Consider the following 25,978-nt stretch of genomic DNA (forward strand, 5'->3'; position numbering starts at 1 on the left):
CCCACTGCCCTGGCCACCTCCATAGACTGAAGGCTTCTGGTTTCTAGGTTCTTTGAGCTGTGAGGGAAGCAGGAGCAGCCAGTGTCCCCCCACAGCACTCCTTTCACCTGGGTCAGTCCTGAGGAGGACAACAAGGCCCAGGCCCACCTACTGCAACGGGGAGAATCTGGCAGGACAGAGACCCAGAGAGAAGAACATGGTTGTCCTCACCCTGGAGGGAAAAGGCACTCTAGAGACTCATACAGAGGTACTCTAAGTGTGGCCCTGGCCAGGGAAGCCCAAGGCAGCCATGGCCCCCCAACACAGCCATGCTGCCTCTCTGATGACATTTAGGTCACTAGTTTTCCATGATACGTTGAGTTGTGGGCAAAAGAAACAGCTGGTTTTCGTTCCCTACCATGGGCTGAGAACTGCAGTGGTTCTCAGGTGGCCAGGTCCCTCATCTTGCAGCTGCACTCCTGGCCAGTGTTTTCCAGAGCTGACTGACCTCTCTTCCTCACCCACATGAAACCCAGGTTGACATTTCACTGAATTCTAGTTAGAGGTCCCTGAAAGGGTAGGAGTGGAGACAGGGTGGCCATGGGCAGAGAAGACCCCAACTGTAGTGAGGGAACCTGCCACAAGAGGCCCCAGGATGAGCCAGCACTCCCCTGGAGCTGCCATTTCTTAGGAGCTTCTGCTCCTAATTCTACCCCTGCATAGGACCTGGGCAAGGAGAGGGATGAAGGGCCACAGTGGTCGTGCCATCCTGACCCTTGTGGCTGTTCAGGCAAGGTGCTGCTGGCTCTTCTGAGGTACCCTTTGGATGTGGGCAGTAACTCAGGTGCCACATGCCAGGTGTAGCCTTTCAAGTTGTGCCAACAGCCCCAAAGGACCAGGAAGTTTTACATGCCCTTGTGGTGATCCCTTATGTTTGCCCTCTCCTGCCAGAAACAGGGTGGGGAGAGGGGGTTGGGAAGCTGGAGGCCACCCCTCTCCTCAGCTAGCCGCAGGACAGGGAAGAGCCAGGGGTGCTGCACGCTCATCTTTCCCCCGCTGCTAGACACTGCAGGAGGGGATCTGGCCTCTGGCACTCAGCATCCCTCCCCTGCCCTCTGCGTCAGTCTGCGGATTTATTGAACACTTAATCTGCTCAGGGCCCTGTCTGCTTCACCTTTGGCTGATCACTTTCTTTCCCTGTATCCATTTTCTCCGTCTGCAAAATGAGATCAATAAATCTCAGTGCTGAGGTACGAGGCCCCTTAACAGCAGAGCTGGTAAAGGAACAATAGCCAGGGGCCTTCACTCTTCTGCGCAGCCTGCGCCAGTGTGAGGCAATGACGCAGTTTCTCTCTAATGGCAAAGACGTGCAGAGAGTGAGTCATGGTCAGGACCCTTGTCTCCGTGCTGCCTCATGGCGTGGGTGAAAAACTTGGCCTGTTCAAGTCACAGATTCACTGGAGGCCAGGAGTGAATGGGCTCCTGGTATATTTGGTGGGGGTGGGGGGGTATATATGGGTGTGGTATGCATGTGGTTTGTGAGGTGTATGGAGGTTTGTGAGTGTGTGTGTGGTATTTATAGTGTGTAAGGTGTGTCTGTGTGTTCTGGTTTGTGGTGTGTGTGGTGTGAGGTGTGTGTGTAGTTTGTGGGGTGTGGGGGTGTGGTTTATGGTGTGTGTGGTGGGTTGTGAAGGGTATGGTATGTGTAGTAGGAAGTGTATATGTGTGGTACTGAGCCACGGAGGGTGCTGCATGGTAGCTGGAGTCAAACCATGGGAAATATCACCATTTATTTTGCCCCCTGGGACTGCTCTAGGGAGGGGCTTTGGTTTGAATTCCTGATTGTGGTTCTTAAAGTGTGGTTTGCAGCCTGGCTTAGAGCAGAACCCATCTGTGGGTTTTATGTAAAGTGCAGGTTCAGGCCTGACTCAGTTTACTGACTGAGAACCTCTAGGTTGGCGCCTCACCACCTGCACCTTTCCACAAGATCCCGATAGCTCTTCAGCACACTCAGGCCTGAGCACCATGGCGCAGCCGGTTGGGTTCACACAGACCCCTGCCTGCTCTGTGTGGGTCACCACTTGCCAGTGTGTACTTTCAGGGGTGGCAGCAGTCACCTCTGTGGGTTACTGTCATCCTTGTGTGCTAACATTCTTGAACTTTTTGGGGGGTGGGGTGGGGTAGAGGGTTAACCAGGAATTGAACTCAGGGGCACTTGACCACTGAGCCACATCCCCAGCCCTATTTTGTATTTTATTTAGAGACAGGGTCTCACTGAGTTGCTTAGCACCTCACTTTTGCTGAGGCTGGCTTTGAACTTGCAATCCTCCTGCCTCAGTCTCCCAAGCTGCTGGAATTACAGGCATGTGCCACTGCACCCGGCCCATTCTTGAACTTTTAACATCACCTCTGATTAGCCTGCATCACATTGCACCTTTTTGTGAGTGGATTTGTTTCTTAATCATTTTATATCCTTGAGAGTAGACCCATTTCCTGCTTTTTTTTTTCTTGTTTCCTTTTCCCAGTATCTAATGTGGGTATAGAGTGTGTGTGTGTGTGTGCGCGCGCGTGCGCACGCACACACACGCGCTGGGCCAGGATTCATATGTGCTTAGCATATGCTATACCACTACACCACACCCCAGCCCTTGGTATGGGAGCTTTGCCCTCAGCCTGTGCTAAACTATTTGCTGAAACAAAATGGTCACTTAGAGAGGGCCTGGAGGAGGACCCTCAGAACCATGTGTGGAGGAACCCCTCTTTGCAATGGACCACATACCTTCAGCTGCCTGTTCAACAGCCGCCCCTTCCTGGGGTGACCTGCCTTGTCTGGCCCATCTGCCCTCCCCATGTGAAGATGAGGGCCAGGCTCCTTCCCGCAGATCCAGAGCAAAAGAAGACACAGCAGAGGCAGCAGCAGGTAGCACCCATGTCTTCATCTTCTAGGTGGGTGGGTGGGGGCTCGTGAGTCTGGTCACTTTGCCTGGCCTCAGTGCTCAGCCCTCCCAGCCCTTACCCTACTGCTTCCTGTCAAGCCCAGCAGCAGTGAGAGCACCCTTCTGCAGGGAGAAACCCTGGTGCTGCGACTCACCATGAGACTTCAGAGAGCAGGATCTGGGAGAGGGACAGCATGTCTTCAAAGCCAAGCAGCTCCTGGTGGGAGCAAGGGGTCTTGAGGGCTTTCATGATCTAAGGTTTCTCAAGCCTTTCACCTCCCCCTACCCTCATGTTGAATCAAATTTTAACTGAAACCTGTAAAGTGCAAAGTCTTGCAGAAATCATTACAAGAATCTTCTGGAAAATAGGGACTGACAACACTCCCTGCAGGGATGAGGATGAAAGTAATTCAGGGCTTACCAAGCCCTCTGGGCAACAAGTCCCAGGGCACCCAGCAGCCATCTTTGCCATCTCAGTGCTATCCTATTCATGGTTTCATTAAAAGAAAACCAAAAGGGCCATATTGGAGCTGGGGGTGTAGCTCAGTGGCAGAGCGCTTGCCTGGCATGTGTAAGACCCTGAGTTCCATCCCCAGAACTGAAAAACAAAACAAGCCATATTATTTGGCTCCCATCTGGTCTTTTGAAATGTAAGAAGGACTTTAATCCATAGAACATTAAAGAATTAAATCACTTTGCAATAACAAGGAAGCTACCAGCTGGCCCTTATAAAGTGACCTTGCCAGAGAGGATGGGGAGTGAATGGCACCACATGGGTCTGCCTTTCCTCTCAGGGAAGAGTGAGCAAGGGCACCATTTCAGGTTCCAAATTTACCCCAAAATGACTTCCCAAATGCAGAAAATTTATGCCTCTGAACAACTTATATCCAAAACATCACTGGCTTTCTTCATCCCACTGTCCCCACCCTAAGCCAGCCCCCTTCAGTTTCCTATTCCAGGTCAAAAATTCCAACATGCCCTTGTCAGGAAGTGTTGGCATTTCTAGGCCCTCAAAGAAGGCCCCCAGAGGAACAGTATGGAAAAGTCTAAAAGGAGAAAATAAATTACCTTGGTAGATGGAACAAGAAAGTTCACCTCATTCTTCCCCCAAGCCTGAATCTAGGACATACCACTGCTCTTCCTGAAGCTACCTTTCTCTCAAGGGGAAGAACCCGACGCTTAATCTGTAGAAGAAAGATGAAGAGGCAAACTGCCCAACAGTCTGGGAGCACTCTAGTGGCACAAACTGGCCTGCCCCTTCTCTAGGAGCCACAGAGAGGGAGCCTAAACGTCTAGACCTGGGAGCACAACCCACAGTGGAAGATTCCCACACATGCTCCTCTGGCAATGGTGCCCTAACTTTTGTGTCCCCAGGAAAAAGAAAAAGGGAAGTGGAGAATCTTTGGGAGGCAGGATGGAAACTGGAGCCGGCCTTGGAAGCACTGTGAGGAGGCAGCTTGGAATCTGCTTTCCCCAAAAGGGCTAATCTTCCCACCAAATGATACTCTTGCAGACTGAGCCACTTGGCTGGCTCCCCTTTCATCTCGCTGTTCCACCCTGGGCTCTTTACAAGCTGTGGAAACTACCCCCTGGTACTTGTTGAGTACTAAGGACTCTTGACCAATGGTGCCCTTTTGGAGGAACTGGCCATTATCACGCTGGGTAGCACTCTGGCCCACTCAGGTTGGAGAGGTCCATCTGAGGTGTGAAGTGGTGGGGAAGATATCTCCCTGAAGGTGAGCAGTGATCCCGGGAAGAGCCCTCCTGACGTTGGCATTGGCTCAAGGCATGTGAGTGTGTGGGGCAGCTCATGTGGCTGGAACCACATGTTCCACAGGTTCTTAAATGTGGCTTTGTGGTCCTAGCAGTGTCTCACAAGACTCCTACCAGACACTTTTCTGGTCACCCTTTTATAATTCTTGTACTTCATCTTCACAGCCTTTTCAGTGGGGCCCAGGTGGACATCAGAATACTTCTGCCTGCTGGGCTGTTCTCCTCAGGACATGGCCCCCCACAGTTTCAGGCTCAGAGCCTATGAATTCAGCAACCCCAGAAGAAAGCAGCTCTTTTTGACTTAATTCTTTAAAAGAAAACCTAGAGAATAGCATAGACAACACTTGTACCTCTCACCCAGAATTGTCACATCATTCCATTATGTAAAATCTGTGCTTAAATTTTTTTAATGAGAAAGTTTTATTAAAGAAATACCAAAACATCAAAAACACTACCACCCAAGTCTTGACTTTCCATGATGCCCCATTGTATAGTTCCCTGGCTGACTCAAATGAGAGACATTATTCTCCCATATTCTAGGTGCTTGAAGTCCAAAATGGAGGTGTCAGCAGGGTTAGTTCCTTGTGAGGGGCAGTTGGGTCCATGCTTCCCTCCTCACTTCTAGAGGTTTGCTGGCAGTCTCTGATGTTCATCAGCTTGTAGACATATTACCCCAAACTCTGCCTACACATATTGCTCTGCCTGTGTGTGTGTGTGTCCAAATTTACCCATTTTGTAAGGATAACATTCATGTTGGATTAGGGCTCATCCTAATGACTTCATTTTAATTTGATCATCTTTGCAGAGACCCTATTTCCAAATAAGGTGCTGTAGTTTAGGACTTGAACATATCTGTTTTGGAAGGGATATCATTCAGCCCACCACACCACTAAGGACCTAACTTGCCCTGACACGTGGCCGCCATGGAGCCTTGAGGACAGCGTTGATAACTAGCCTGGGCAGAGTTGACTGTATCCCATCTTGGAGCACTCACAGGTAATTTCACAAGTCAGATGCAATTCACACCTCCATGTTCCATCACAGCAACCTGTCAACACGCCTGTCGACTTGGTTAGACACAATTTCCAGGTGTCGCAGGACCATTCAACATACGGCAGGTCAGCCTTCGCTCAGCAGCAGGGACAAGCCTCCTGCAGTCAAATGCAGAGGCTGTCCTGGAGACCCGGATGCTCCAGTAGCTTTCAATTTCTTACTCTGTGCCAGTGCACCCACGCCCGACACTCTGCCAAGCAGGCAATTCCAGCAAAAGTTTTCTCAAGATCTATTGCCCAAAACATACTTACATTTGGCATGGCCATTTGTATTCCTTCTAAGTCCATTTTTGCATTGCTGACTTCAAGAAAAGCTAATTAATTATTTTAGACACCACTATTAAATTGACATAGTGATTAATCTGATAATCCTTTTTATGAAATTACCTCTGAAATGCTAACTTTTCATCTTTTGAAACTCACTGTGTAAATTACTCTGAAGATTACATTGTACCAGCTTTGGGCTCTGTAAATCTTAATGGCAGTTTTTTTTTTTTTTTTTTTTTTTTTCCAAAAGCAATAAAAGCTGTCCTGAATTTATCAGGTCAATCAGAAAAGAAGGAGGCAGGCAGGAAATTGAAGGTGACTCATGCTGCAAGTGGAAGTTTCGACTGATGGAACTGTTAGAACCTGCTGTTACTGGTTAGATAGGAGCCTCATGAATCAGAGGAGCACATGCAGCCCCTGGTTGCAGATATCCCTGAGAGAAGAGCCAGCATGAGTCTGAGAGATGGTCCCCTCCCCTTCTCCCTCACCCCTGCATCTCCATACCCAATGCATAGGGCTGGGTCTCTCTCACTGCCACTAACTCTGCGCAATCCCCAAAATTCCTTGGCGTGGGGCAGGAGCATACCTGAGCTATTGTCTTCCACCCTGCTGAACCCAGTGGGCAGGACCCTGACACTCCAATGGTGCTAGAGATACTGTTGCATAGGACCTTAAAGCCGGGCTGGAGCTACCAAGCTTGGTAGAAGTAGCAGTATCTACTTTTAGTCTTTTAGTTAAGGCTAGTTTGCTGCTTTTTTGATTTAGTAGTAACCCTGTGTATGTCCATCTTAAAGCACAAGTCTCACTTGTCTGGAGGACAAAACCTGCTGAACCTGTGGTCCCATTTATCTAGTGTTATAGTTTTGATATGAAGTTCCCCCCAAAGCTCCTGTTACTACAGGAATGGAGGTGGAATGATCAGATGAGAGCTGTGATCTAATTAGCCCATCCTAGTTTGATGGATTGACCAGGTGGTAACTGTAGGTAGGTAGGGCATGGATGGAGGAGGTGGTCACTGGGGATGTGCCCTGGAAGGGTGCATCTTCCCTGCCACTCCTTCCTTTCTCTGGTTTCCTGCTGCCACAAGGTGAGCAGTGCTCCATTGCTAGGCTTTCCACCATGATGCGCTTTCTTACCTTGGTCCCAGAGCAACGGAGTTGGCCCTCTATGGACTAAATCTCTGAAATTGTCAGCTCAAAATAATCTTTTCCTCTTCCAAGTTGTTCTTGTCAGGGATTTTTGTCACTGTGATGAAAAGTTGACTAACCCACCATCCATCCATCCAACCAAGAGCGAGGCTCCAGATAGCACAAGAACAAGGCAGATGATTCCGGTCCTCACAGCACTTCCATTTTACAGAAGGAGTCAGACAACAACAAGATGATCACAAAGTGAGATGGGAAGAGGACAGGGCTAGAGGAGGAGAGGGTATAGATACAACTTAAAATCAAGGCACCAAGGTTTGTTGACCTCGTGGTGATACCCTAGCCGTGGCTCTGCCTCACTGAGATGACATTTGAATAAAGAACTGAAGTTGAGGAAATAAAGAACTGATGGTGTAAGTATGGAGGACAGCATTCCAGGCAGAGCCAGCCACCAGTGCCTAGGCCTCAAGAGGGAGTATGCCTGACTAAGGAGCAGCAGGGAGACCTCTGTGGCTGGAGTGAGCCAAGGGATGAGGTAAGTGCTCAAGTTAGGGAAGTTTGGAATCTGTGGGCCATGGAAAGATCTGAGATGTGGCATTTTGGGATTTTTGCGAGGGAAAAGCAGGCCTATTTGCCTTTTCTTGTCTTTGCCCTTGGTTCTTTCCTGAAGGTATCTCCCAGGAAGACCACAAGCATCTGAGGTCTTATGTTAAGAGAGGAGGCCTGAGGCCTGGATTTCCTGGGCCTAGAAGGCTCACTGCCAGAGTGGGTTGTTGTCTAGCCAGGGGAAACTGAGCTACAAGAATCCAGCTTCCGGCCAGCATCCCTGCTGCTGTGTCAGGGGCGGGTGGAAGCTGCTCAGGTTCACTCAGCTTTGCTGGGACAGGAAGCTTACCCACCCACATCTCCCTCTCTCACACAGAGGTGAGAGCTGAAGGATAAAGCCAGCTGCTAGCACCCCAGGAATGGAATGAGTTTCTGAGGAATCTGACAGGAAGTCTCGAGAGGTTTCTGACCCCCTTCAGGTTGCTCCTGAGAGAAGGGCTTTGGTGATATGGCTTCTGTCAGTGGAGACTTCATTCAACTACTGGAGAGTGACATGGTGACAGTCTTGGCCTTCAGGAGGGGAGGGGGTAACCCCTGAGACCCACACCCACAATTCCTCCGTTGTTCCCTGAGGCTCACCTCTTTGAGCAGCCATTGATCCCATACTGAGGGATCAGGCTCCAAAAAAACAGGACAGGTCTTGAGGAGGAAGATGGGACCAGCCAGGTGCTCCCAGGGGAGCAGTGTCCTTGCAGCTGAGCAGTGTCCTGCCAGCTCTCTGAGATGGGGAACTACGGATCTCTCTGTTTCACACAGACTCTGGTTCGGGCCTGAGTCCCTGGGTCTCTTGATCCCAGCTCCGTGGCTGTCCCTTGGAAGGGCTTTCTGGAAAAGGGCAGTGAGGTGGGAGTGGGAAGGTCTGGGACCTTTGGTATCTGTTTTCTGTTTCTTGGGTCGATGACTGCATTTTTGGTGCAAACCCACTCCTGGGGTGTCTCTGTCCCCAGGCCCTGGCTCATCTGCCACTCCACTAAGGGTGCCCAAGGTCCCCTCTTCCCCCAACACCAGGCCCATGTAGTGTTCCAGAATGACTCCCACTGCAACCACGGTAAAGGCTTTTGCAGTGAATCTTTTTCTTCCCTCAGAAATTACACGCACACACCCGAGAGCCATGTCGACCCCCTCTGGGTTGCCATGGAAACAGAGCGTTCTTTCCTCCCCACCTCCCCCCTGTTTACCTTGGTCAGGGACTGCGGCAGAAATCAGCCTGTCGCGGGAGAAGGGGTGGGCGGCAAAGAGGAGGAGGGAGAGCCAGCCCGCCCTAAACCAGATCATTCCGGTTCGGAGTGGCTCCCCCTCCCGCACTGGGAGCCGCCCTCTGCAGTCTGGTGGCGGGGGCTGCGTAAGCTCCGAAGAGTGGCTCTGGTCCCTGAGCAGCTTTAATGGAGAGGGTCCGAGACTTCCGTGCCAAGCCCCTGCCCCAGTTCCACACAGGGTCCTTGACTCCCTTCCTGCCAGGGCCTGGCTCTGGGCAGCTCCTACGGGAGCTGCCCCAGGTTGTGGGCTGTTTGTCCTGAAGGATGTCACTACGCAAGAGTCCGTGCTCAGGGTGGGTGACTGAGCACCCCGAGTGCCCAGGCCTAAAGCGGCCGGGACCAGGGGCTTGCCTCCTGCTGGCACGCTTCCTGTGGCGCCTGAGGGGCCCTTGGGTGTGGCTGTTGGGCTGAAAGCTTCCCGTGCTGTTAGGCTAGGTGACCAGCGATGCCACAGCTGCCCGCTGCCTCTCCTTCCTCACTTCCCACGCCCCTTCTGGTCTTCCCCTGGGACGTGGCACCTGAAGGCACTTGGAGTTGGGTACTGTGTTTGGAAACATGGAGTGTGCCACTTTCCAGCACCCTCGAGTACGCTGGCTCGGTCCTCGGAGGCTTTCGAGAACTTTCCGCACAGCTCCTGGTCAGCCTCCTCCCCTCCTCCCATGGAAGCTCCCTGAGGGCAGCGCCGTGTCCCGGGTGCTTCCAGCCCCGCCCGGGGCAGGGCAGTATCGTGTGCTCAGTTAGCAGCGGCCCAAACGAGGGCCACCGCTTAGCTTCCCCGAAGCGGTGGCCACCTCCTGGCGGAGTACCGCCAGGCTCCGCTGCTCGCTAGGGGGCGGCAGAGAAGCCACCCCGCAAGGCTTTTTGGAGACGACTTGGCGCGAGCACGAGGCCATCTTGTTGCGACCTGAAAACCGCGACTTTTGCTTTCCAGCTATGTGTGCGGCGGGCGTCCTGCCCCAGCTGGCAAGGATCGGGGGCAGGTGGGCGGCTGAGGGCAAGGTGGCGCTTTGGGGACTCCCCGCGCACCGCTAGCAGCACAGCTTCACCGACCAGTCCCGGGCTTCACGGTGCTGCTAGGCTGCTCCGTCGTGAGCTCCGCCCACCCCGGGAAGTGTCCCTTTTTAAGAGCCCTGTTGGTGGCGATGCAGGTTAATCGGCAACCCCGCGGGGAGGGTGCAGGAAGGATGCGAGTTCTTAAGCAGGTGCCTTCTTAGGCTCATAGGCTGCTCATCCTTTCTCTGGGCTTTGAGGGCCAGGGAACTCCCTTGGCAAACCACTTACCTTGGCTAGCCTTGGCCTACCAATCTGTGAAATGGGGCTAGGATCTCCAGGCATACGTTCCTCTACAGATTGGCTGAGAAGAGAAAGCTGGGCTACCAAGGCACAGCTTGCGGGTGTGGTGGGGTGCAGAAGCAGATGGAAAGCGGGCGATCTAGGCCTGAACGTCCCATTGTGCAAGTAGCTCTGAGCAGCCTCCATGGTCATCGTTCTTAGGGATCATGTCTTTGTGGGTAGTGCAGGATGAGCAAGGGACAGATGCTGACACCCTGAACCATATTCTGATCTTGGTTGTCTTCAGGATGGTGATAAATAAGAGCCAGATGCATGCTGGGTGTGGTGCTGACCACCTGTAATCCCAGGGACTCAGAAGCCTGAGGCAGGAGATTTGCAAGTTCGAGGCCAGCCTGAGCAATTGAGCTTGAGACCCGTCTCACATTTTGTAAAAAAGGGTTGGGGATTGAGATGTAGCTCAGTGAGTGGATAAGCGCCCCAGGGATCAATCCCCAGTACCAAAAAACACAAACACAAATAACAAACTCCAGGTGCGGCAGATGCCTGGGTAGTCGGAACGTATTTCTTCTCGGTTGTGCACTAGGTAAGTTTGCTTCCTTACAAGGGGTGGAGGAGATTTGGGGACACACCCTTGGCAGTCATGGTAAGAGCCTCCTCAGCTCCAGAAGCCAAGCAGCTTTAGTATAAGAAGGATAAACTGATCTGTCTGTGGATCTCTGAGGTGACAAACTGAATGACAGCTGTTTTCTCTTCTCACAGATGCCGTTTGCAATACTGTTCTAAAGATCCCGCCTAGTGTGGAGTCCCCAAACAGTAAATGGCCAGCGCTCCCAGTCATCTCTAGTCTTCTCTTTCCTGGGGCTGGATGGAGCTGGGCTGCAGGGCTTGTTGCCCTTTGACTCGGGTCTTGCCGTTCCTTCCTGCCAGGCTGCCTGCGCCTCCCAGTTGATCTGTCTCACTTTTTGCATTCAAGGTTGCATTGGCAGGACCCTGGGCAAAATGAGCAAATCACTGGGTATGCTTAGTATGCCACTCAAGATTCCCCCACGGTCCTCCTCTTACTGGGCTATGGAGTGTATCAAAGAACAAAAAAACTCTGCCCTTGTTCTCGAATAAACGGATGGTAAGGAACAGACTGGGCAGCAGGATAGGACCACACTTAAACTAACAAATTGTGATTTTTTTTTGGGGGGGGGGAGACCAGGGATTGAATCCAGGGTGCTTAACCACTGAGCCACATCCCCACTCTTTTTATACTTTTAGAGACAGTCTCATTGAGTTGCTTAGGGCCTCACTAAATTGCTGAGGCTGGCTTTGAACTCACGATCCTCCTGCCTCAGGCTCCTGAGCTGCCTCGGCACCCAGCCAGTTTGTGATTTTTGTTTATGTTTTGTTAGGTACTGGGGATTTAACCCAGGCTTCCTGTACTGGAGCTATATCTCCAGGCATTTTATTTTTTATTTTGAGACAGGATTTTGCTAAGTTGCTGGGGCTGGCCTCAAACTTGTGATTCTCCTCCCTCAGCCTCCCAAGCACTGGAATTACAGGCTTGTGCCATGGTGCCCCTAACCGTGTATTTTTAAAAAGCCCCTCCCTTGCTCTGTTTTTTCCTCTCACTAATCTCTAGGATTGGTTATTAAGTTAAAGATTCTCAAATGCCAGTGGAGCTGAATCTGAATAATGAGAGATTAATACTCTTTGAGTCACCCAATCTGAAAGTCTCACTGAGAAGAAACCCACATTCATAGTATTACATACAGCTCATTTCTTTCTTTCATTCTTTCTCTCTCCCTCTACCCCGGCCCCCAACCCCCCCCCCCCTTTTTCACAGTACCAGTGACTTAACCTAGAGACACTCTTCTACCAAACTACACTCCCAGCCCCTTTTAACATTCTTAAAAAAATTTTCAGACAGGGACTAAGTTGCCTACAGTGATCTCAAACTTGCTATCCTCCTGCCTTAGTCTCCCAAATCTCTAGGAACACAGACTTGTACAACCATGTCCTGATCATTGCTTCAATTTGAGACATTCCAGGTATCCCCTGTTTTGCTGTGGAATGGAGGACTTGACTCCTTTATATCCCCACCTCTCCTCCTCATCTTATGTTTAGTTTCCTTATTGGTTAATTTTCTACTTTATAGTAAATATTTCACTTTCATCAGCTACCAAGAGCAGCAGTAGGTCAATAACCATGTAATATGTACACAGCTACTCATTTAAGCCCCACAAGAATGTCAAGAGATAGGATATTATTATTATTAGTTCCATTTTAGGAGGAAACTAAAGCCATTTCATTGGCTCTCCAAGAAGGGGAAGAGATAAATATGTGTGGCCAGTGTGTCATCTTGACACTGAGTTCTGACAGGGCAAGGGCTGGTGATATTCACTCTTGGCTCTAGAGTTCCATGCTGGACAATTATGACAGGATTCCCAAATGTCTTAAGCCAGCTAAATCCAAATCAACTGAGTTTGTTAAAACAACACATCTACTATACTGAATCTCTGTGATTTGGGCCCAGGAATCTGTATTTTTAACAACCATGCACCACATTTTGGAAACAGTGGGTCACCGGTGGGCTGGCAGCTGGCCTTGTTCTATTTCCTACTCTGTCCACAGCACTCATACTCAGAGCCTGCACCTCACAAGTAGGGATCCAGACTGTGGCACTCATGAAGGAACTGCCTGGCCTGTGCTGCAGGCCACCAAGCACCACAGTGGGACCAACTCTCTTACTATCAAATCAAGGTGCAGAAGTAACTCTATTCCAGGCCTAGCGCTGTATAGATGGATGCTCCAGGCCTTTGGCCAAGCATCCCAATGGCAAAATGTTGAATCTGAAAGGGATGTGGGGGATTATCTAGCAAACCTCCTCTTTGACCAATGAGTTAACCAAGGCCCAAAGTAAAATGAGTTGCATTCAAAACAGGATTATTATGAACTGGGCCAAGAGCAGAGCCCTGGTATCCCAATCCCTGGGTCTCTCTCTCTAGAATTGTCCTAATAGGTAACCACATGTGGTTATTGACATTTAAAAAAATTTAAATTACCAAATTCAAAATTCAGTTCCTCAGCCACAATAGTTACACGTGGCTAGTGGCCACCACCCCAGTGGATGGTGCAGAACATTTCCATCACTGCAGAAAGCACTACTGGTTCAGAACCTAGGCCTTTCATCTGAAAGCACTACAGAAACTGGGTGGTTTTGCCAGTGTCCTCTCCCTTCAAGCAACAACTGAGGAAGATTACCTGCAAGAGAATGTGTTGTACTGTGCAATCATGATAGCTGAGTAATAGCAGCCTGACAAACTAGAATCATAAATGTAACTGGAAGAAAAAACCACCCCACTGAAACCTCTTCCTCTAGGCCAAGATGGGGCTAGATGTCTAAGAACCCAGTCAGAAGCAAATAAGAGTCCATTTCAAAGCTCTGACTCATTGAAATCTAAAGGTACAGGGGGGCTTACTTCTTAATTCTGGTAGATCTGAAGGGAGTACATTTTTGAAGAGGTGGTGGGGGAGAAGACAACCTGTGATACATGTCAAGTATTAACTGTAAGGTGGGTAAATAGGAAGAAATTGTTTCTTTTTCCTTGTAGATTTACATTGTAGTATCTAAGCTTACTTATCCTTGGAAGGTATGTTTGATCCATAATTAGCCAATAGAAACACTGAAGATTAAGAGGTAAAATTTGCAATTATATTTGCAATTCTGGAAGGGAGACCTTAAAAGTGACCAGACTTGGAATGTCCTTGCCTACTCTGGACTTAGTGGATTTGGGGTGACAAGTTTTAGAGAAGCAGCATCTGGAAGACTAAGGCCAGAGGCAGGAACTATGGTTTCATCCCCTGAAAAGCCCCCTGCACGGGGCTCTCCTCCTGTGGTGGCTTTTCCCTTGGACTATAAAGTCCTATGACTCTCTATGTAGAGATTTCCATTTTCCTTTCAAATTCTCTGAATCTCCCCCAACCCTTCGAAAAACTCTCGATGTACCCATACAAACTTGCCCAGCAGTTGTTTAGGGAATACAGGATGGGGCAGCTGCTTCCTTGCTGAGGTCCTTGTGGAGGGAGTAGCTTTCTCCTGAGCAAACTACTACATGTCCAGGAGTTCCAGATGGTGAGCAGACGGAAGGACCCCCAGGAGGCAGATGACTCTCAGATATTACAGAAAAAAGCTAACCCACAGGGAGATGGTAAAGGGATTGATGGAGATGGTGGGACTGATGCTTATGTCAAACAGGTGAGTCCATATACATACAAATGACTGTCAGACAATCAAGGTGGACTTGAACCAAATAGATTTGGATAAGATTTATTGATCAGATTGTTTTAGAAAACCAACAGCAAAACACTGACAAGGTACATAAATACAGATTGGACATTTCAGGGTAAATTCACTACATTTCCCACTTGATTGTAGGAAACCAGGGAAGGTGGAAAAGCTGTCCTGGTCATAAGGCATGCACACCAGACTGCAAAAGGACTTTCACACTATTTAACAAGACTGTGGCAAAAGCTTTAAAGTAAGGCAAGCATTGTGTGTGGCCTAAGCATACCCTGCAGAAGAGCTCAGCCTAGGCTCACCCCTCAGAGACAGTTTCAGAGACAGGCTTCCCTTTCTTGCCTGGATTCTTCCAGTCAGTGACTTGTCACTGGCAAGTATCTTTACTGGGAGGTGCCTGGGCTCTCCCTGCATAGACTCTGCACCAGGAAGTGGCTTTAGAGAGTTTCAGTGTGTCTCCTGACGCTTCCTTTGTATTCTATACGTGTAACTAGTAAAATAGCAATTACTACTACCTGGTGAACTTGCTATTTCTCTGAAAACTGTCTCTGACTCACCCTGTACATTGACTAAGCAGGGCCTTTAAAAAACATCTCAAAAAGTAAAAAGTAAAAATTGAAAACATAAAAATTACACCAAAAGATGGTACCACTTTTGAAGCACAACTCAGAACTTCTGTTTATAACACCAGACAAGGGAAGAGGTCACTTTCCACCAAATTTCACGACGATAGAAGGGAAATTTCATTGCTGGATATAATCTGGTGGCGACATATGGAGGTTCCAGAACTCTACTGAGCCTACCTCAGGCCCTGCCAAAGCTCCTAGAGTCCCAAGGTATTTGAGGAACCAAAGCAATTTAAACCAACGGTGACCAGTTTTTGGAACTTATGGTCATAAGACCATAAACCCTCATCTACCCTGGAGCTCAATGCCAGAAAAATGGGACGGAAAAAAAAAAAAAAGAAGCAAAAATGGCTTTTTGTGCTACATCAGAATGCTGGCAGATAAACAATTCGGTAACCTGTGCTACTTTCTAAACATCTGTAAGACCACATAAAAATAAACTGGTATTATAGGATATAAAGACCAACATAGTCGGAAAGGACAGACCAACCTTTCCTAGACTGGAGAAGGTATCTCCAAAGGAAAACAAAAAACAACAACAACAACAAAAGCAAGGACTCGTCAAGAGTCAAAGCAATGTGTTCAAATGATGGAATTTCCTGTGTCATACACAGCTTTTTTCTTCCCACAGGTGCTGAGTTCTTTGGTAATTTAAGAGCGACAGCCTAGAACTCAGGGCAGGAGATGATGCTGAAGAGTGACAGCTAAACTCGGGACTGCACCTGTGGCTCCTCCGCTCAGTGTTCAGCAGTGCCAGGTGGACCAAGTATAGCTAACCAGGCTGCTCTTGTGTACGCTGCTTGCCAGCCCCTCTGGGGGTCTTCCTTTCCCTTTTCTAACTACTCATTCCATTGAAAAGGAGGTGCGTGTGGCACAGGGACAGGAGGGAGAAGAAATACAAAGGAATCAATTGTTTGATAGAAAAGTTGAAACATTGATTATTATCTATGGATTTCAATTATCTGTGCTTTACTCTTGCTACTGTGGGTAACCAAAGGTCACTGTCAATGTACCTTTTGCTTAGAAATGTTAATATGTTTATTATTATACTTTTAAATCTAGTTATGTAATGGACAGGAATGGTATAGAGCAAATTTTTACATCATGTCATTAAGACCCTGAAAAAAGAAGAATCTGCCAATGGAAAGGATTTTATTTGGCTCCTAAAGAACAGTTAACATTTTATTCTAACCTTTATCAGTCTGTAGTTTCTCCAGGGTGTGGAAAATACTTTATTAAATGAAAAAAAGCATCATTTTCATCATTTAATAAGGTATTACATTCCCAGATAAATAGTGTATACGTGAAAAAACTGATAGTGCCAAATATTAGGTTTTGATTCCCCATGTAGGAAACACCTTACCAGTGACTTCCTTGTTCCTGGGCAAAACACACAAACATGAGATAGTATAAAGAGGTGACTGGGGAAAAAAATTCTCAAATCTAACAAACCCAGGGAACAATAAGTCTCTATGACCTGGAGTAAGAAAATATGGACTTGAAAATCCAGCTTTACCAAGATTTAGCTTAAGCCAGCTGATCACATCAAAAATTCTAGGCATAATTTTACTCTAAAGCAATGAGCTGGCTTCGCCAAGACAGATACAAAAAAGTAGTGTAGCTGCTTTATAGTCACATCCTCTATATAATCTGTATATATCCATATGTGTTTCTATATATTGCACTTCAATTTCCAGACTGTAGGAAGATGACTGGGAATACCTCAAAGAGGCAGAGGAGCATCAGGCACAAGCTTTCCCACATCAAGTAATGGTGTCGGGAATTCCAAGTGCTGGTTATAGGTATACTAAAATGCCTGATGACTGTTACATAAAAGTCCAGTCATCTTCATTTAAATCACCATACACACAGTCTCATTTGGCATTCAGAACTTGTGCATGTGAATAGCACTCAGAGCTGGTCATACTACATAATTTTCACAAGTGTTATATTCAAAGAAGACACCGTAGACCAAGGATGTGCACTTTCATGAAAATGTCACATGCAAGGTCTTCAATGTCAGGCCTCCAAGATCTATCTCAAAGAAAACTGCCCTCAGAAGGCTTAAAAAGGATGCTGGCAAGTGTGGACTGTCTCAGATCCCCTCTCTCTCCAGCCTTCTGGTGCAGCAGAGCCAGAGACCTGCTAATGTTCCAAGGACCAGGGAAGTCTAAGCATAGAAGCTAAGCATTTAGTCTTTGGTCCCTGCAAAAATCAATGGAAAAAATCCTTTTGCCACCCTAGACAGCATGACTTGGTTGGTTTCGGATGTAATCCCAACAAATGCCCAGAGGCAGGCTAACGTCATGCATCAAAGCTCTGGAGAGAGCTCCTCTGAGGAACAAGCCTAGCAGTGGGTGGTAAGAGGTTAAATGCCTCACTGATTGGGAATGGCAAGAGGTGGGGACAAGGGACCCCTAGAGGAGCTGTCCTTTTCCTGCCTCTCCCTCACATTCCTCACTCCCCAGGAAGGACCCAGATTCACAGATAAGTGCTTATTACAAGACTCTGCAGAATACAGGTTCCTCTGACACAACCCAACAAGAATGGGATATAATAAGGCCTAGAAGTTAAGAGTCCAAGTCTATAGGCCGCAGCTGTCTCTTCCCCAGAACTGAACACTAAATGGTATCTTTTTAGCCATAATAAGTCAAAGGTGATTTTTAAATCCACACATAAGATAAAGAGATCCCTTCTGGGGTAATGGGGAAAAAAAATCACTTTAAAAGCTAAGTGAAAAAGAGGCACTTAAAGAAAAATGTGTCCCACATCTCCCACATGAATTTCCCTCTGTGAGGGGATGGCGGGAGGGTCAGCACTGTGCCTTCTTGCATGCCTTCAGCACCTTTGAGAACACCTGTGCAGATCCAAATGCTCATGGCAAGCGACTGCTCAACCTCTCTAGCAGCCTGCTGGCAAAACAAGTGAAAACTCATGTCATTTTTCTTTTTAAAACTAACAAATCAGAACTAAAATTTCACACACGAGAAAGCAAATTCCTTCCTTGCGCTAAGTATCTGATACTTGGGTTTCAGGAAGGATGACCTGTGGCTTTTCCCTCAAGACCACTTATCCAATTATTACACAATTTCAGCACCATGCGCATTAAAGCAGACAGAAAAGGAGACAGCAAGCTTTGGGGAAAATTGAGGACCAACTGCCTAAGGAAATGGCAGGTACATGGTCCACAGATTAGAAAAGAAGCAAGATTTGAAAAGGAAATGGCCAGTGTGACAGTCAAAGGCCATCATTCCGAACAGAAGCCAAGTTATCAAATCTGAAGGCGCTCTTTGCCTGCTCTCCTGTTCTGTGGCCATTTACACCACACATTTCTTCCCCATGAAGAAGTCAGAGAGGTAAGCACAGGAGAATTTCAAAACTGCCCAGAAAGAAGAACTTGAACAACATTAAATTTCTCAATTTAAAATATTCTTGGTGCCATAATTTCTAAGAGCAACAACAAAGACCACAACTCACATAGAAGTCTCCTGGACAAACCAACTCTAACTACTGCTGGCACCGTAAGGAAGAGAAAAGATATCATTAACCAGGAGTTACTGTGCTGCTTAACTTTCCTCCAAAGTCAAAGGTTAAGCTTAGGTATACATGCAGCAAGATGTCAATCACTGCTGCCATGCAATCCAACTACTCAGACACACCTTGAAAATACCAAGTTAAACATCCTGGTTTTTAAGAATAACCTGCAAGATTCTCAAGGTTAGTTTTCTCAATCTATCCCCAAACTACTTGTAGTTGTTACTACGTTTTTATTTTTGTTTTTGTTGATGATGTTTTAATCTGTAGAGCATTGGTTGACATGGTCATTATGCCCAGAATTCCTTTTAAAAAATTTCTTTATCTTAACTTGATCAATGACATTATTAAAGTACTTTTAAACTTTCCCTCAACTCCATCAAGAAAGAGAAAGTATGTGAGTATGTGGGTATGTACTGAGGCAGGAGGAAGAGAAGCAAAGAAGAAAGCACATGGAAAAGTGAGATGTCCATAAACTTAAAAACCAATTTACAGAAAGGCATCTGATGTATTTTCTGAATAAGGCCTTGATCAGGGTAACCAATTCTCTTTGTAGCACATCCTACACTGCCCATAAATAAAGGAGTCTCTTTAAATTAACATTTCCAGCATCAATGAACAGTCCAGATATCCTCATTTCAAGCGCTCGATGAGTCCCTGTGTTAGTCCAAGGTGCAGAAGCTGTATTTGGGAGAGGTTTGCTAGGTTGGGGAAGGCCGCGAGCAGCTTCTCCCATGCCAGTTCCAGCAAGCTAGGTACCACCAGCCAGATCTTAAACAAAGACCCAGTCCGCTTGTTTTCGTGGATGTTCACCACTCCTCCATGAATGTACATGCAACCAGCCTATGAACAAATGGCAATCAAAAGAGGATAAATTCAAACGGAAGAGAAATAGACACCAGTGCTGAAGACTCAGCAAGAAAAAAATTAACAAAACAAATAAACCATAGCAAATTAAATCCAATGAGTTGAAACAGAATTTCTCAGGCTGTGCATGTAGCTAGCTCAATGGTAGAGCACTTGCCTAGCATGTAAAAGGCTGGATCCCAGGTCTAAGAAAAAATTAAAAAAATTAAAAAAAAAGAAAAGAAGTTTTCACTGATCCCAACATATACAGAAATCAACAGAGTTTAAAAAAATGAATGGGTTACTAAGAAAAAAACTATAGGGGTGTGTGTGTGTGTGTGTGTGTGTGTGTGTGTTTTATTTCAACAACAAAAAAACTTCACTATTAACTAACATTAAATTTTTAAAAACTTTTTTTTTAGATGTTGATGGACCTTTATTTTATTCATTTATTTACATGCAGTGTTGAGAATTAAACCCAGTGCCTCACACATGCTAGGCAAGCGCTCTACCACTAAGCCACAACCCCAGCCATTAAATTTTCAATATTCTAAGTACCCCAAATGCTAAATGTTGGGAATACAAAATTGAAAATAAAGGTCTCTGCAGTGATATCTTCAATAATATGGTACAGGAGAATAAAGTTATTTTACCCTCTCAGGAAACACCTTTGATATCACTGCCAGAACCTAAATGCCATATGTAGTGTTTCTTTTACATTTATGTTGTTTGTTTAAACTTGGGTATGTCGGTATTTTCCTCCCCTTTTCTCAGAGGAAGGGCTATCTTCAGGAGGAACTTTTAAAAACAATTCTTAATGCAAGGTTTGCCAATATCGGCATTTTTTTTCTAAAAGATTTTCTTATCATCTACAACTACATAAGGAAGATACAAAAATAAGAACTTACTGGTGTAACAGCTGCACAGTGAAAATAAACTGGTTCTGGCATGGTAGCAGGAAGCTTCACCCATTGAAATGTCTGCAGATTCAACTTCCAGATATCTCCCAGGATCACTTCTCCATTATAGCCCCCACAAATGAATACATCTATCAAAAAAGAGAAGGCCAAGATCAAACAAAGGAAAAGGGCCAAAGCTACAGCGTGATTTACAATAGATCACAAGGCTGGCTGACAGTTAAGGGGATTGCCCCATAAGAGAGAGGACTTCAGCTGTGTGGTCCATCACGCTACTAGCTTGTCCTTCAACAGAATTGGGATACTGTGTTGGAAGAGTCTTTGGGGGGCAGGGGCTAAAGCTTTATAGGAAGTTTCATATCAAGCCTTTCAAATTCAAATATCTCTAGGTTCCAGGCAAGGGGTTGAGGGGAAATAAATGACAGGAAGTCTCAGTACAATATATAGGAGTACTCATGTTCTAAAAGAGAGCTGGCTATGATTAGTAACTACCAGATCTTCCATTTTTCAAGAGAAGATGAAAATCTGGATTTTTTTTTCTAATGAAGTATTTTGATTATAAGTATTGGCCACTAATTCAAAAGAAATTTAATGCACATAGGAGCCAAACAAAACACATCTATAGATCACCAGTTGCAAGTTCTTCTTTTAAATAATGTTCTGGAAAGTATGTACATTTATTTGCCCACAGAGACTAATGTCCTCCGTATGGATTCCCCCCCCCCCTTTCTCATACTGGGGATTGAACCCAGGAGCAGTTTACTTCTGAGCCACATCTCCAGTCCTTTTTATTTTTTGAAACAGGGTCTCGTAAAGTTGTTGAGGGTCTCTCTAAGTTGCTGAGCCTGGCCTGGAACTTGCAATCTTCCTCCCTCAGCCTCTGTAATCACTGGGATTACAGGTGTACACTGCTGTGCTCAGTTTCCCTGTAGACATTTAACCTGAGAAGCACTCAGTGCAATGTGCAGCTTGGGGACACAAAAGAAGTTCTTCTAGGCTTTCTTTACTTGAAAGAAGATATTCTGAAGCTCTATTTGATCTGTACAGCTCTTTGTCAGAAACACAATTTTCCCCAAAGGAAAGGTGGAATTTTAATTTTGTTTTTGTAAAACCAGTTAGTTCTAACTAGTTAGTCAACTTGTAATAAAGACCATGTGAACAGTTTAACTAAATGCCCAGAATTAAGGCTGAATTCCATTTGTATGGTGCTTGGCTTCAAAGAATCAAATGAATAAATATCTTTAATTCAGGTCTAAATCAAGTTTAAGCCAATAATTAATTAAACTATAAAATACATCACAATTTTTTTTGGTTAGGATTCAAGGAAACCTTTTAAGAAAAGCTCCATTCTCAGAGAGGCAAAGCTGAACAATGACAGTATCTATACATCCTATCCCCAAAGCAGAGCATAACAAAAAGCCCCTCTGTACTAGAAATGGTAGAATAATTCTGGTTAAATACGAACTAAGCTGTTGAAAAGATACAGTCTATCCAGCTCATTTATACACACCTTCCTGGAGTGGGGGAAGCACTTGAGGAAGTATATCAAAGAATAAAATAAACTGTAAATGAAAAGACAGGAAGTATCCCAAAAAGAGTCATTATCACACTCAGATAAAGGAGCTGCTACTGCTTTCTGAAGCCATACAATGCCTTTGTTATAATATGGCCAAAGAATGAACTGAGTTCTATCTTACATTAGTCAGAGAACAGGATAAACTTTATGAAATAATACTCTGAAGGAGTTACTATCATTTTAATACAATATCTACCAAGGTTTCCACTATATAAGCAATCACCCTTATTTGTGTTATAAACATAACCACAGATATCTATTGAGGTCAGATGCTGAAAGATTAGGTGTACAATAAAAGCTTATTTATTGCCAATTTTTGAGTTCTCTGATAACTGAAGGAATCCAGACACTAGTTTACATCATAACAATTGCTAAGAGAGGCACGACTCTATAGTTTTCCCTTTAAGTTTAAACTATCAGAACTAGATTCTTCCCAAAGTTATGAACCTCTTTTGAGAAATTATCATTAGGAAATAAGTCATTCTCAGCAGGTACAATTACAGAAATGGATCAAAATATTATTTAGAATCCTTACCATTTTTTATTTGAACACAACTGTGACATCTTCGGGCTGCAGGAAAACCTGCCAAACACACATAAAAACAGAAATTCCATTATTCCCAGAAAGATAAGGAATGATGTTGATATGACACAGTGAAAGACATATTTGTAAATAACTCAAAACAATCCCTTTTTTTGTATTAAGCAAACATTGACTAGTCCTTCCAATCCTTCCTTATTTCAAAAGCCATCAAAACTTCTCTCTTTATAGCAGCACAATGCTAAGATGCCAGGGGAACAAAGTGGGGTGCAGGGACAGGGGTTACTAGTGGCTTTCCCCAACCCTTTTACTCATGAAGAGTTAGGGAGATCTTGATTTCTCTTTCCACCCACATTTCCCCACATCTGCCACAGAATTCAATAATCCCTGGTAAAATTCTTCGCTCAATTGCTAAGAAAGAATAATTGTGTTAAGGAAGAAGTGATTTCTAATATCAGTTAAACAGATATTTTACTTGCCATGTAACTCAAGAAAATTACCTCCCCCACCCCCGCAAAAAAAAAAAAAAAAAACACAAGTATAAAATAAATTTGTTAAATGAATTAATACTTTTAATTTACCTATTTTTTCATGAGGTTTTGTTGCAATTTCCTCCCATGCATTGGTTTCAAGGTTGTATGCATGTATCTTGGGAGGGGAAAAAAAGAACATATATACAGATAAATAACTTGCAATTTTAATTAGCCTGAAAATGTTTTTTTTTTTTTAAATAAACATATTTTTTAGATCAGTTTTTAAAAAAACTGAGCACAAGGAACAGAGATTTCCCATATAGAATAACTTATTTTTTTTTCTTTTTTTTGTGGTGCTGAGGATTGAACCCAGTACCTTGTGCATGCTAGGCAAACACTCTACCAATAGGTAGACACACTATCTTTATTTAATCTCCAGCCCCAGAAAACTGAATTTTTAACAACAACTTACGCAAATATTCTGGGTTGAAAAAAATTCTCCTTTTCCTTTGCTTTTCTCTGGTCTTTCCTTTTTTTTTTTTTTTCTCCTCCTCACCCCACCCCACCCCACCCCATAATACCGAAGATTAAACCTGGGCTACTTTACCACTGAACTACATTCCCACCACCTTTTATTTTGTGTTTTTTTTTTTTAATATTTATTTTTTAGTTTTAGGTGGACACAATATCTTTATTTAATTTTTTTTATGTGGTGCTAAGGATGGAACCCAGTGCCTCATGCATGCTAGACAAGCACTCTACAACTGAGCTACAGCCCCAGCCTTTATTTTTTATTTTAAGATAACGTCTTGATAAACTGCCCAGACTAGCCTTGAACTTGGGATCCTCCTGACTCAGTTTTTCTAGCAGCTAGGATTACTAGCATGTACCACCACACCCAGCTTCTAATCTTTCCATATTAAATAAAATAGGGCAGTTGAAAATTAAGCACATATATGATAACAATTTTTTAAATTCACAGGAAAAAAAAGTGGAATAAAAAGTAGAAGTATGACACTTGATTTTCTTCTGTGTGCTATCTGCTCTGTAACTTCCACATTTTCTACAGTGAATATGTATCATTTTAAAGCAAGCTTTGGTAAGGAAATATGGGAATATAGCTTTGACAAAACTTGAAAAGTTCAATAATGTTTCAAAGCACACCAAGAATTCTGTTGCCTAATTGAGATTTCCCTTGCGATATGTAACCACGACATTTCAGAAATGCCACAAGGATGAGTGAATAAAAGCTCTTCAGAACTCAGCTTTCTAAAATTAGTCATGTGTATTCCTAAAAATGTCTATTCTTTTTAGCAGTGACGATGAGAGGGATGTGACATTGTGAGAATCCTGATTCTGATTCTAATTCACTGCCCCATTCAAGCTACTATATTTCTCTTCTAGTCATTTTCCTCATCCAGCATAAAGGGATAATTTTCATAATATACTCTCAGTGTGTGATAAATGCAACCGTCAACTGAAGAGTATCGGGAGCAGAATTCAGCCTTATATTATAAAAAGCATCTACCACAAAGCAGGTGTTGATGAGGAGGATGCTTGAAAATTAAAATACCTAAAGCAATAGAATTATTTCGCTTAGTAAGATACATGCCTCTGTCTACTCTTCTCCCTATCCTTTTTTTTTTCTTTTTTTTTTTTAAAAATGTACCTTGTTTAAGGAATAAGCTGTCCAGGAAGTACCACCTCCCAAGATGTAAATCCTCTGCCCATCATGAGCAATTTCATGTCTGTACCTGAAAATATACCCCCCAAAATATTTATAATTAAGTCAAAAATGATCTAACTAAGGTTTAGCTATAATATTTTCATTTCATCATTATTTATAATAAAAATTACTGGGAATAACCTAAGTGTTTAACCACAGTGAAAACTGGTTAAATGAATTACAGAATACACAGAAATGGGTTAATATACAATCAATATGAATGTAGGCACCAAGGAGATTAATATATTGAGAACCTTTTTTCATGATATTTACTGAAAAACAAAGCAGTTACACCAAAGTAGATAGGCCATAATCTCATTAAAAATGTATAGATATGCAATACACATAGAAAATGACTATAAGATATAACCTAAAATGTTAACCCTAGTAATCTCTAAATTTAATTTTTAATTTTTTTCATTTTTGCTTATTTGTATTTTCTAACATCTTTTTGTGATAACTTTGCAAAAGGGGGAAATGGTTACAGTTTTATTTTTGCAGTGTTGGGGACTGAACTCAGGGCCTCATATATGCTAGGCAAGCACTCACCCCTGAGCTCAAGTCTTTTTATGGAGTTTTAAAAAGTGATCTACCTACATTTAATTAGAGACCCTAGACTGTGAGTTTTCAAATTAGAACCCTTATTTTGCAGAAAACTATGCTATATAGAACTGTGATATGAAATATCTACCAGGATTTTTATCCAGGCAGTCTAGTCTAGCTAAAAGCTGAAATAATTTATAATATGTCCATAAAATGATTCAAAGAAGGCAACCAGGTGAAACTACTTTGAAATCTACTTCCTTCTTTCCCTAAAAAATCTAGTGAGGATAAAATAAATTTCATTGAAATCATTCCAGTATTAGGCTGTCTCCCAAGTCTTCTCATGGGAGTTTTGTGATAATCAGACCACTAATATAACATACAAAAGATAAATATTATAGGTGCTTCCTTAGCATCCATAGCCATTTTGTTTAAAGGCAAAAAAGAGACACTGGATAGTCTAAACAATGAATAAAAAAAATTTAAACTTGAAGGGAAATAATTTCAAGTTTTTTAAGGAATTCTAAGAGGCAACTACTATTAGGAAAGGAAAGTGAAAGGTCTAGGACTACTAGTAGAAAGTCACTAGAGAGAACTATGTGAC

The 25,978-nt window shown here is 44.6% G+C and overlaps 1 protein-coding gene across 1 annotated transcript in view; it reads right to left on the reverse strand.

Moving 5' to 3' along the window:
* Positions 1 to 14,606: 14,606 nt before the first annotated feature.
* Klhdc10 (kelch domain containing 10) overlaps positions 14,607 to 25,978 on the reverse strand; it is a 60,512-nt gene continuing 49,140 nt past the window's right edge. The window contains exons 6-10 of the mRNA XM_076833200.2: positions 24,775 to 24,859; positions 23,214 to 23,280; positions 22,627 to 22,674; positions 20,507 to 20,646; positions 14,607 to 19,595 (exon numbers count right to left, since the gene is read on the reverse strand). Coding sequence (XP_076689315.1) covers positions 19,386 to 19,595; positions 20,507 to 20,646; positions 22,627 to 22,674; positions 23,214 to 23,280; positions 24,775 to 24,859 — 550 coding nt within the window. The 3' untranslated portion in view covers positions 14,607 to 19,385. The remainder of the gene's footprint in view (positions 19,596 to 20,506; positions 20,647 to 22,626; positions 22,675 to 23,213; positions 23,281 to 24,774; positions 24,860 to 25,978) is intronic.

This window comes from Callospermophilus lateralis, chromosome 1, assembly GCF_048772815.1.
Source record: "Callospermophilus lateralis isolate mCalLat2 chromosome 1, mCalLat2.hap1, whole genome shotgun sequence".
NCBI classification, from domain to species: Eukaryota; Metazoa; Chordata; class Mammalia; order Rodentia; family Sciuridae; genus Callospermophilus; species Callospermophilus lateralis.